The sequence below is a fragment of the Pipistrellus hanaki genome, assembly GCF_964339955.1.
Source record: "Pipistrellus hanaki genome assembly, chromosome: 7".
In the NCBI taxonomy this organism is placed as follows: domain Eukaryota; kingdom Metazoa; phylum Chordata; class Mammalia; order Chiroptera; family Vespertilionidae; genus Pipistrellus; species Pipistrellus hanaki.
This window is the reverse complement of record NC_140509.1, coordinates 35,133,657-35,145,304: the sequence shown is the minus strand read 5'-3', so window position 1 is coordinate 35,145,304 and position 11,648 is coordinate 35,133,657. Positions and strand designations below refer to the sequence as shown.

The 11,648-nt window shown below is 39.9% G+C and overlaps 1 protein-coding gene across 1 annotated transcript; it reads right to left on the bottom strand.

The window, feature by feature from the left end:
• Positions 1 to 1,582: 1,582 nt before the first annotated feature.
• Positions 1,583 to 10,810, bottom strand: IRAK1BP1 (interleukin 1 receptor associated kinase 1 binding protein 1). The gene is made up of 4 exons (XM_084889492.1): positions 10,406 to 10,810; positions 6,162 to 6,227; positions 2,193 to 2,323; positions 1,583 to 2,093 (listed from the first exon to the last, which is right to left on the bottom strand). The coding sequence occupies exons 1-4, from the start codon at positions 10,727 to 10,729 to the stop codon at positions 1,823 to 1,825; spliced, it is 792 nt and encodes a 263-aa protein (XP_084745618.1). The 5' UTR covers positions 10,730 to 10,810; the 3' UTR covers positions 1,583 to 1,822.
• Between the last annotated feature and the right edge of the window lie 838 nt (positions 10,811 to 11,648).

Sequence of the window (11,648 nt, the reverse complement as noted above, 5' to 3'; positions counted from 1 at the left end):
AAATTGCCAGTAGCTTTAACAACAGAAACTCTTAAAATCTTTAAAAAGTAGCCTGAGCACTGATGGCAAATGGGGGCTCAAAACAATTTTGGAGAAAAATGAGGTCACTTAATACCCTTTGGTGAAAAAGTAAGATTTCTGAAATGCTTTGCATGTATTGAATTATGAAGCACTTAATGTATTAAAATCTTTTATTTTATTTAGTTGACATTCAACTTTGAGTTATACTTCACCCTTTACTCCAAGAAACTTTTCATGACTGATTTATCATAAACTACAAAAAATTTTATTTTCATGCTATTTAATTACTTGGGCTAGAGTTGACTTATATGAATCATTATACTAATTTTTAAAAAATGTAGTTACAGTAAATATGACTAATTCAACAAAAGGAAACAGCATTTTTTTTTTATTAGCTACAAATTAATTGTTACCAAGTACAGACATGAATTTCTTAAATAGCCTTTGAGCCCAAACCGGTTTGGCTCAGTGGATAGAGCATTGGGACTCAAGGGTCCCAGGTTCAATTCAGTCAAGGGCATGTACCTTGGTTGCAGACACATCCCCATTGGGAGGGTGTGCAGGAGGCAGCTGATCGATGCTTCTCTCTCATAGATGTTTCTAACTCTCTATCCCTCTCCCTTCCTCTCTGTAAAAAATCAGTAAGATACATATTTTTTTAAAAAGGTAAACAAATCCAAATATTGTAGAAATGGCAGCAGCTACGGAGCTGGAAAGAGCAGGAAACTAGGGTTGCCCCTGGCAATGGAGGAAGCCAAGCTTTCCTCACACCCTGGACTCCGCTGGCCCAGGACTCCACTCCAGGCTACAAAGTTTCAATTATAGAAGATACATAAATTCTAACAGAAATGGCTGCCAGCCATGGAGCAAGCAGGAGACTTGGCTCTGTTCCAGGCTACAAAGTTTCAGTTGTAGGAGGTAAATAAATTCCAGATACCAGAGCTTCCGCTTGGGTTGCCAGGGGGCATGGCTAGCCTGCAAACCACCACAGGCCCCTCGCTCAGGCCGCCCCATGCCCCAAGAGAATCCCCACCCTGATCTGGGACACCCTTCAGTGCAAACCAGCTGGCCCCCACCTATGCACCAGGTCTCTATCCTATCTAATAAGAGTAATATGCAGATTGGCCAACACTCCAACACACAAGATGGCTGTCTCCATGTGGTTAAAGATCCTGCCCTTATGTGGACACAAGATGGCCACACAAGCTGGCCAATAGGGGGAGGGCAATTGGGAGGCACCAAACCTGCAAGGGAGTGCAATTGGAGGCAATCAACCCTGCAGGGGAGGGCAATTAGGGGTGACTAGGCAGCAGAGAAGGGAAGTTGGGTGCAAACAGGCTGGCAGGAGAGCAGTTAGGCATCAATCAGGCTGGCAGGAGAGTGGTTAGGGGCAATCAGGAAGGCAGGAAGGTGAGCAGTTGGGAGCCAACAGTCCTGGATTGTGAGAGGGTGCAGGGTGGGCTAAAGTACACTGCCCCCCTCCCCCATCCCTGTGCATGAATTTCATGCACCGGGCCTCTAGTAGAAATATAAAAGTTAATTACACATATACTAATATAAATTCAGTATATACAAGTGTGCACATATTTATTTCCAAAGAGTATTTCCCACAGAAAGATTTTCAAAATAGAAAGTAAACATAAGTATTCTGTGGAACTATATTAAGGATTCACAGATTTTGGGGAAAAACTCTTTATATACTAGAATATATATATATATATTCATTCAGGCAAAAGTAAACATTATAAAAAGTATAAAAATAGACAAAAAGATACAAACACAATATATTCTGGTTGGAATTTCAGAGATGTTTTTTTTTCTTCTCTTTTCCCTTTACTTCAAAAGTTAAAAATACTTTTGAAGCAGCATGTATTGTGGCACTTTTGATTTTTTGTTGCACAGTTAATGAACCTGAGAGTGTGGATGGCTGGTGATCATCTATTTGGCCTTCCCATTCTTTCGTTTCTTCTTCTTTGATTAATAATGGTTTTCCTAGAGTTTGGCCAACAAGGTTACAGACTTCTTGAGCTTTACGCCATGCATTCTCAACAGCAACAAGACAGGCTTGCCGTCTTAGGAATGAAATGCAGAGGTTATTAATATTACATTCAATGAACTGTAATACTGAAGAGTTTTAATTAATTGATAATTTAAAGATGTGCTGAACTTACCGAAGATTTTCAACAGAACCTGGAGTATGATAGAACTGGGGTTGGCTGATAACAACAGAACTATCTAGTTTTTCAACAAGAAAGTTACAAATATTTTGCATTTTTCCAAATTCAGTAAATGTAATGCAGACCTGCAAATGAAATGACACTTGAAGTTATTTTCATGCCTAATACATTATTTCAAAATTTTCTCTAAATTAGAATTTAAAAAGTAAATCCATATTACACTGAGGTCATTTTATAGCATGTAACAGATATAAAAAGCCTCGCTGATACTTGTAACTAAATTATTTTGTTATTAAATTTATTTTTGCTTATGAATTTTATCTAGTATTAACGTGAATATTTAAAACTACATTTTAAACCAGTCAGGGACTTTCTTATGAGAGAAAATTGGAGGCTTTTCCCCTTTAATTTTATTATTTGGCTGAATTCTAACTCTGATAAATTTTTCATGACTCCTTAGTCGAATCTATGCCATTAACTTCCCGATTAGCAGTAATTACATCATAGTTCACTTCGCTGCTATAAGTGAGGTATGTTTCTTCTAGTTGTTATTTTCAGATTTATATGTGGAAATATCTATTTTTTTAAAATATATATATTTTATTGATTTTTTACAGAGAGGAAGAGAAAGGGACAGAAGTTAGAAACATCGATGAGAGAGACATCAATCAGCTGCCTCCTGCACACCCCCCACTGGGGATGTGCCCGCAACCAAGGTACATGCCCTTGACCGGAATTGAACCCGGGACCTTACAGTCCACAGGCTGATGCTCTATCCACTGAGCCAAACCGGTTTCGGCGAAACATCTATTTCATTATGTCCTCTTTCTTTAAATATGTGGGAGAATCCTTATATTCAGCAAGACTTAAAACTGTAGTCTTAAAAACCTTTTTAAGGAAGCAGACTAAACCTTTCTTTTAAGGAAAGTTTACACAAGCTTAATATGTAAAACAGAAAAGTACAGATACTGGAGAGTAAGCAGGAGTAGCAGAGAGAGGGGGTGACCTGACCTTCCGAGTCATCTTACACAATGCAGAACAGTTGCCTTTATCATAAATGCTATCCAGTGAAGACTATGTTCTGTCTGATTTAAATTCTTAGTAAATAAGGTATTTTATAATCATTTTGTCAACTTCTATTATTTTAAAAAGCTTACTGGGATTTTGGTTGGGATTATACTGAATCTATATATATTTTATTAAGGAAGAACTGGTATTTTAATGATATTAAGACTTCCAAATTACTTACAAGGTATATTTCTCATTAATTAGGTCTTTTTTAATTTCTTGTAGCAATGATTTATAATTGACAGTTATAGCTCTTTCACATTTTTAAAATTAGACTCACCCCTAGGTATTTTATATTTTTGCTGCTTATCAATTCTAAGAGCTCTTTTGTAGGTTCCATCAGATTTTCTACATAGATGGTCATGTTATCCATGAATAAAGACAATTTCACTTCTCACTTTCCATTCTGGATGCCTTTTATTTCCTTTTGTTGCCTAACTGCATTAGCTAGAAAATTTCAAGTACCGGTACAATGTTGAATAGAAGTCATGAAAGTAGGTATGTTTTTCTTGTTCCTGATTTAGGCACAAGTATTTAGTGTTTTTTCACCATTAAATATGATATCAGCTATAGATTATTTTTTTTATCAGTTTGAAGAAGTTCCCTACTATTCTAGCTTGCTGAGAATTTTTATTAGGAATAGATGTTGGATTTTTGTTAAATCGTCATATGGTGTTCCTTTTTTATTTTATTAATGTAGTGAATTAGATTGGCCTGTACTAGTTGTATTAAAGTATAAAACACATTGAGATTATCATATAAATGCTTCATATCTCTGGTCAAGAAGAATCGCCATTAGTTTAGCATTTCAGTAATGAAGAAACTGAATTCCAAAACAGGGGAGATTTTAAGTGCTTTTAATAAATTCATCTTCTGGATAAATCAAATTTCGGCTATTGAAATGTTCTGCATATAAGACTTCTGAATTATAATTGCTAACCTAAATTACCACAAAGTACAGGCGAAGATCCTCCCTAAAAACATGGGCAGTTCTAATTTCCAAAGAAAGGAGGGCAGATAAAACTGAACAAACAGTCTAGTGGGCTAGATACCTTTCAATCCCAGGCAAGATTCTAGAACAGATATTTTAAAATTTAATTTATAAGAAATAAGAAAAGGGGAAAAAAAGATTTCTATCAAAGGAAAGAAAATAGGGCCTTTGGTTCATTTTGATCCTTGCTATAGGCCTCAGCACTTTGCATATTTTCTTTTCTTTTCAGTACTGCCATAACCTATTTTTGTCTTCCCCCTCAAATCTCCCTGGTTTCCTTGTTCCTGTCTCTGAAGAAATGCATACAGGGCTTCCTCCAGATAGGCCTTTGGGAATCCTATACAATATGAGGCTAATATTCAAATTGACCAAATATGTAACGACCAGTTGCTATGACATGCACTGACCACGAGGGGGCAGACAATCAATGCAGGAGCTGCCCCCTGGTGGTCAGTGCACTCCCACAGGACGTGTCACTGTCAGTCGGACATCCCCTGAGGGCTCCCAGACTGTGAGAGGGCACAGGCTGGGCTGAGGAACCCCGTCCCTCCGCCCTGAGTGAACGAATCTCGTGCACTGGGCCTGTAGTAACAAAATAAAGACATAAGAATTTAAGACTGAAATCTTGCAAGGTTCTTAGAATTATACATTCAGACTCTAATTACTGAGTTTCCTGCTGATATACTAAGTAGAAAACTCATGTGACTTCTAACTTTGCTTTGACTCCTGAAAGTGAAATTCACCAACTCTATACTATTCTCTTAATCTCTACCTTCTAAATCACTGCCAAATTATTTTTGTCCAAAGGCCAACAAATTGAACATGTAAATTTGAAAACATTAAGAACAAATGAAGATGTACTAAATTTGACTTCCTAGTTGGTAAATTACCAGAGAAATACCATAACCATAGGGGGTTTTCATTTTTCCTATATATTCATACAAGCCATAGGATATACTGACATACACTCTTCATGGCGACATTGTTGCTTACGGTCATAATAGTTGATTAATGCTACTCAGTATTTTAATTAATTACATAGATGGAACACTGATGATCAAATCAGTACTTGAAATAAAGCTGGTAGTACTAAAAATAAACACCGCTTGATAAAATTGAGATTTAAAAACGATCCCAATAGACCGGAAATACAGATCAAATCTAGTAGATAAAATCATCCAAAGATAAATGTAAAATCCTGTAATTCATTTTAAAACAGGAATAACAAAGTGTAAGATAAGGAGAAACATGATTTAAAAGCAGCATTTGAGAAAGACACTTTTTTTTTTTAGCTGTAATGGTAAACTAAAGAAAAACTTTCTCACACAAGAAATGGCCAAAGAAACTGGGGATCTTATCACTAGAGAAGAAAAAAGTATCATCAATATGATACTGAACTGCAAGTGTGTACTTCAAGAAAAAAGAATTAGCTTTGTTTAGTTCTTGGAGAGGTATACTACTAATAAAAGATGAGTACTAATAGTCAATTCTGGTTTAATGTCAGAAAATGTTACATTTATTATTTTTTTAAATTAATTTCTTTATTGATTAAAGTATCACATATTTGTCCTCAACCCCCCATTTCAATCTCCCCCTGACTCATGCCCCCACCCCCTATTGTCTTTGCCCACTGGTTAGGCTCATATGTGTGCACATAAGTCCTTTGTTTGATCTCTCCCTTTTATCCCCATCCTCCCTCTGAGGTCCAACAGTCTGACCCATGGCTCCTTATCTCATTACATAAAAGCTCACAGATATGTAACACCAAAAATGATTTTGAGAAAAATAACTTTTTATCAATACTATGAGAAACATTTCTCCTGTACATTTCAGTTCAAGAACAAAAATAAATGCAAATTATTCACACAAAGTCATGTTGTTTTCAATTATTTATAAGTTCATACCTCTGCTTCCATGTGATAAGCATTTTCCACTCTTCTAAAATCCTTTGTCACAGTTACATTTTCTGCCTGAAACAGAAAGTACAAGGGTATGATTACTAAATGTCTGGCAACAAAATGGAATTACATCCTAAATGAATGTTAAATTTTTTTTAAATATTTAATTTACAGCCTGGTCAGTGTGGTTCAGTGGTTGGGCATTGACTTATGAACCAGAAGGCCACAATTCAATTCTCGTTCAGGGCATATGCCTGGGTTGCAGGCTCATTCCCCAGTGTGGGGTATGTGGCAGGCAGCCAATCAATGATTCTCATCATTGATGTCTCTACCTCTCTCTCCCTCTCCCTTCCTCTCTGAAATCAGTAAAAAACTATTTAAAAAATATGTTTAATTTACAAATAATTTAATACAAATGTACTGAATATAGTATGCAACTTTGGGCAAGTTACTCAACTTTTTTGAGCCTTTTGAGTTTCTGGATTTATAAAATTAGGTTAATACCAAGTATATATTACACAGAATTGTTTTGAGGGTTTAATGACAAGTTTTATATATAGCGCTTGACACAGACAAGCACATGTAGATGCCTTGCTATTTTAATATAAAATATGCTATGCTATTTTAATATAAAAGTTTTCTAAAATATTGGACTCAGACCAGTTTTTGAAAATATCAATGCTTTATGAACCTCCGCATAAATTACAGGTACACAATTTTGATAAAAATATTAAATTTTTAATTTATTTTTCAAAATGATTTTTAAAATTTAGTAAAATGAGCTCTTTACTTACTCTCATCTTTGGGTATGGGCAGAACTTACGTTTTACAAAATTTCTGTATCCTTCAAAACATATGCTAAATAAATATAAAGATTATTATGCTCAATAATGATTTAATTCTATGTTCTTTTTAAATTTTATTGATTTTTAGAGAGAAAGAAACACTGGTTTGTTGTTCCACTTATTTATGCATTCATTGGCTGATGCATGTGCCTGACCAGGGATCAAACTAGAAACTATAGGGATGACACTCGAGCTACTTGGCTGGGACCTAATTATATGCTCTTTTGTAGGGGACCTACCTGAATCTGAATTTTAAGATATAAACTAAGTTCAAGCAGTTTATATTATCCAGAAAAATTAGAAAAAACTTTAACCCAAAAATCTAAAGTTCTGATTATAACTTAATGCCTGTCACTCCCATGAAAATATTTATGCGTCTTTATGCTAAAGATAACTGCTGACTGTAAGAAATTTAGAATACAGGTAAACTTAAAATGAAACTGTTAGTATATTTCTTGTGATCAGCTTTATTTACTGATTAACATGAAACTTTTCTGTCATTTAATATTCTTTTATAACATAAACATATCTTCTACCAAGACATTAAAGCAGCAATATACTCTAGTGGTTAAGAGCATGCGGTCAGAGTTCTTGGCTGGAGTCTAAACTCTGCCACTTCCTATCCGTGTGACCTTGGACAAGCTACTGCCAATGATTACTGTGATCCTGGGAGTTCTCATCTCTAAAGCAGCAACTAAATTACCAGTCTCATATGATGGGAGAATCACAGAAGATAACATTTGTAAAAGATCTAGCAATAGTAAAAAGTTTTTTTTATTATCAATAACATCCAAACTCCTCAGTATTGCACACAAGGCCTTCCTTCGTGTTCTGGGTACAGCTTTCTGCTTCAGTCTTATCGCTTGATTCCCCTCCATTTTCCCTAAGTGCTCCTGCGCCCTAGCCACAGGGGACTGTGAATAGTGTTCTGAACACTTATACTTGCTGCACTCTAGTGTGAAACTGGAATGCTTTCCTGCCAGCCACTGTTTAAGATTTGACACGTGTCATTTCCATTATGAAAGCTTTCTGGAATTCCTCAAGTAAAATGAATATTGCTTTATTTTCTTACACTTCTATATTGTCTCACGCACACACTTTGATCACAACACCTACTATGTATATTCTATTCCTATCATCAGTCTCCTTCAGTACCTAAATCTTACTCATTCTCCATTTCTGGTGCCTAGCAACATGCTTAAGGCATCCATTACATGTTTATTGAAAAAAATAGGAAGAGCTTACAGCCTGTGAGAGGAACACACAAACCAGGAAACAAAAGAATTACACATTTCACTAAGTGCTGTTTTAAACTGAACGGTGATGGGTAATGCCTAGTGATGTTTGAAGGCTGAACGAGTAAATACTGCTTAGAACTTCAAAATATTTCCCAAGAAAACCCTAAGAAACGAGGCTTATGCCCTCATACATAAAGCTATGTGATCATAAGACTATATGGTCTGTAATATAGTTGGAACTCATTGTTTATGCTTCTCTCATTTTTTCCTTTTATTCATTCAGAAACCACTTTCTAAGAATGCATCATGCGATATAGATGAATGCAAAGCAAACAAGAGGCAAAATGATCTCTACTGAGGTTTAGAATATGGAGGAGAGACAAGTAAAACAACACATGTAATACAGAATGATAAGTGGGGCGTGGAGGGTGGAATGACAGGGACTACTGTTATGTTAGGAAAATAATGCCAAGGAGGTGAACTTGGGCTAGTTCTTTGAGAAAAAAAAAGGGGGGGGTGTCAACCAGGAGAGAAGGATGACAGGAAGTGAGAGAGTTAGGCTCTCTCTATAAAGCAGAGGAGTTCGGAATATGAGGAGCTCTTTAAACAGGGGAGTGATGTTTATAAACCCAAGATCCCAAAGTTTAAAATAAACAAAGGCTTTGTGAAGACCCATTATATTAATTCTTCCTGCAAAGTAATATAAATTATTTTTTTGCATTACCTATCAAACAAATTACCTACATGACTGCTTTTCTCCATTAGCAGAGATAATTGGAAGATTACTGACCTTTGTATGTCTTGCCCTGAACACTGAATCTTAATGTAATCTTAACTGTAACCTCAACATAGTAATTTATTTTTTTTACATATTAGGAGTTATGGTCATGTGGGAGTAGTATATATTTTATGTAAGTAACAAGAATTAGTAGTAATATTCAAACAGGACTGCGGCACTGGCAGCAGTTTTTCTGGGAAAATATTTCTCTACATAGTAAAAACATTCACATTATTTTAATTAGCATTTGAATTCTTCTAAAGTGAAAAATCATTTAGAGACATTCTTTTACAACTCATTTAAAGAATAACTATGTCTGTAAATGCAGTACACGTTTATTTTCTCCTTAAAGACTTGATTTTTCGGATAGAACTTTCATAAACTCAGTGTTACTCTGGGGCAATCGCAACTGTGGCCTGTAGGGTCCCATTCCGTAAAACGAAAGAACTGAGATACTTGATCCATTCTATGGTTTCTGATTTTTTTTTTTTTTTAATGCTAATTACCCGCAGCCTGTCATTGTCGGAAGCAAGCTGTGTTTTGGTTTCAGGAATACAGGAGTTCAAATATCGCCCTGGCTGACGTTCAGAACATTACTTATTACCTAACCTCTTTAAATCTGGAAAATGAAGATATCAAAAACCTGCCTAATGAGGCGGTGCTATGGCTTAAACAAGGCTGCTTCTTTTTTTTTTATTTTTTATTCTGTTCTTAAAAGTAGGCTTAAGGTTAGATTTTACCTAGTGATTTCGCAGACATCGGGTAAGTAGGGGTATTTTATATAGGCGGCATCTACCATATAACAGATTCATTTTTTTAAAAACTTAAAACTAAAAAAGTTGGGAGAACATTTCTGGGTCTTCAAGGACCCCCCTTTCTCCGCCCCCATTACTGTTGGCCAAAAATAACGACGGGCCATTCCATGCGGAGCTTTCCATGGCTGGGAGGAAGCAGGTCATGCTTTTCACTTGCCAATCCCATGGCGCAGCATCAAAACAAAAACAAAAACAAACAACAAAAACTATTATTGTACAGGACACTGCTTAGGCACGCATGTACATCGAATGTTTCCAGTTTAACAGTTCATCATTTCAAGGGTAAAAACCAAACTATGGCAGCACGTATCGCCATATAAAAAACAAACAAACCCTACTCAGTTTGCATTATTTCAGCCGTCCCCGCGGCCAGTCATTCATTCCTCTCCCCAAGAAGGACGGGCCAGGAACTCCCCCTGCCAGGCCCCGGCCCCTGTCACCCCGCGGCCACCAAGACCCTCCGGGATGCTCAGGCCCCGCCCACCTCCCCCGGCCCCGCTCCGGGCGCCGCCGGGGCCGGGCCCTCTGCCACCCACCGGACTCCGCCGCCGCCGCCGCCGCGCCGCGCGCTCACCGGCAGGCCCTGCTGCTGGAGGCTCTGCGCGATGTAGTCCAGGCGGCGGCAGACGCTCTTCTTGGCCTCGGCGGCCGCCTCCTTGGTGCTGCTCACCCGCACCGCCACCTGCGCCCGGTCCGGGCCCGCGGACACCTCCGCGGCGCCGCTCACGTGCACCTCGCGGCCCGAGGTCTGGGCCTGCGCCGCCGCCGAGGAGGAGAGCGGGCGGCGGAGGGCGGGCAGCGTCTCTCCGCCCGACACCACGTGGTTCTCCCGGCTCCGGTCAGCCCAGGGGACCAGCTCCACGAACACCCGAGACTGAGAAGCTTGTGGCAACGACATAGTGATGGCGGCTGGGTTACCATAGCAACGCGGGGAGGGACGGCGGCCGGAGCGGCCAAAGCGCGGCAGCGGCGGCGGGGCTTCCGCGTGCGCGCGGCGCAGAGGCTGCCGGGAAGGGCGGGGAGGTCCGGGCGCTTGCGGAGCGCGGGAGCGGCGCCGGGTGGGGAGGGTTTGGCCACGTGTTCCTCGCGTGGCGCTGGCGGCACGGCTCGCCCTCGCCCTCGTGTTGAACAGCTTCACCCCCATGGCCCTGGAAAGGTGTGGTCAGCCTTCTCCTCCCGGGGAGGTCCGCCTCGCCGCGCCCTCGCCCTCACCCACCCGCCTCTCGCCCGCGGGCCTCGGAGGAAGGTCCTGAGCGACCGACCAGCGGGCGGATGGCTTTTTCGCGTGTTTCTCTGTAACTGTCTTCACCCGCGTCTCCTCTGACTCCGCCCTCCCGCCGGGCACCCCTTCTCGTCCCCGGGGCGCGGGAGGAGGCTGTGGGCACGGATGCTCCTGGCCACTTTGATTTTGGGAGTTCGAGCCCTCCAATTCGTTTTCATTGTCTCGAAAGCCACGTGGGTAGCGCGATGCACGTTTGCCACGCGGTGTTCCGGTGCTTGCACGTGGGAAGCCGAGAGAAGAGAAGGGGGAGCTGGTAGGAGGAGTAGCCGAAGCTTTGGCAGGATTTCCCAGTCGCTCGAACTGTCTCCAGAGTCCCTGGACTTGTTCTGGCTTTAAATCCGGACTGGAGCGATGGAGGCTGTACGTTCCCCGCGGACATGGCCGGCCTGTGCGACTTAGATTTTATTTATGCCCTTTTCTTGAGAGAACAGCACAACCCTCAACCCACTGATCAGCATTAGGTAGGTTTTCTTCTTACCACTAAGTATGTAAAAACATCTAGGCCTTCTGTCCCAGGAGGGAAAAAAAAAAAGTG

What these genes read in the sequence shown, in the direction of transcription:
- IRAK1BP1 (XM_084889492.1), bottom strand. Translation starts at nt 10,729, where the DNA reads ATGTCGTTGCCACAAGCTTCTCAGTCTCGGGTGTTCGTGGAGCTGGTC. An exon ending in TCCAGCAGCAGGGCCTGCCG is followed by an intron (nt 6,228 to 10,405) that starts GTGAGCGCGCGG and finishes TTTCTGTTTCAG; the next exon opens with GCAGAAAATGTAACTGTGAC. An exon ending in CTTATCACATGGAAGCAGAG is followed by an intron (nt 2,324 to 6,161) that starts GTATGAACTTAT and finishes TTTCATTTGCAG; the next exon opens with GTCTGCATTACATTTACTGA.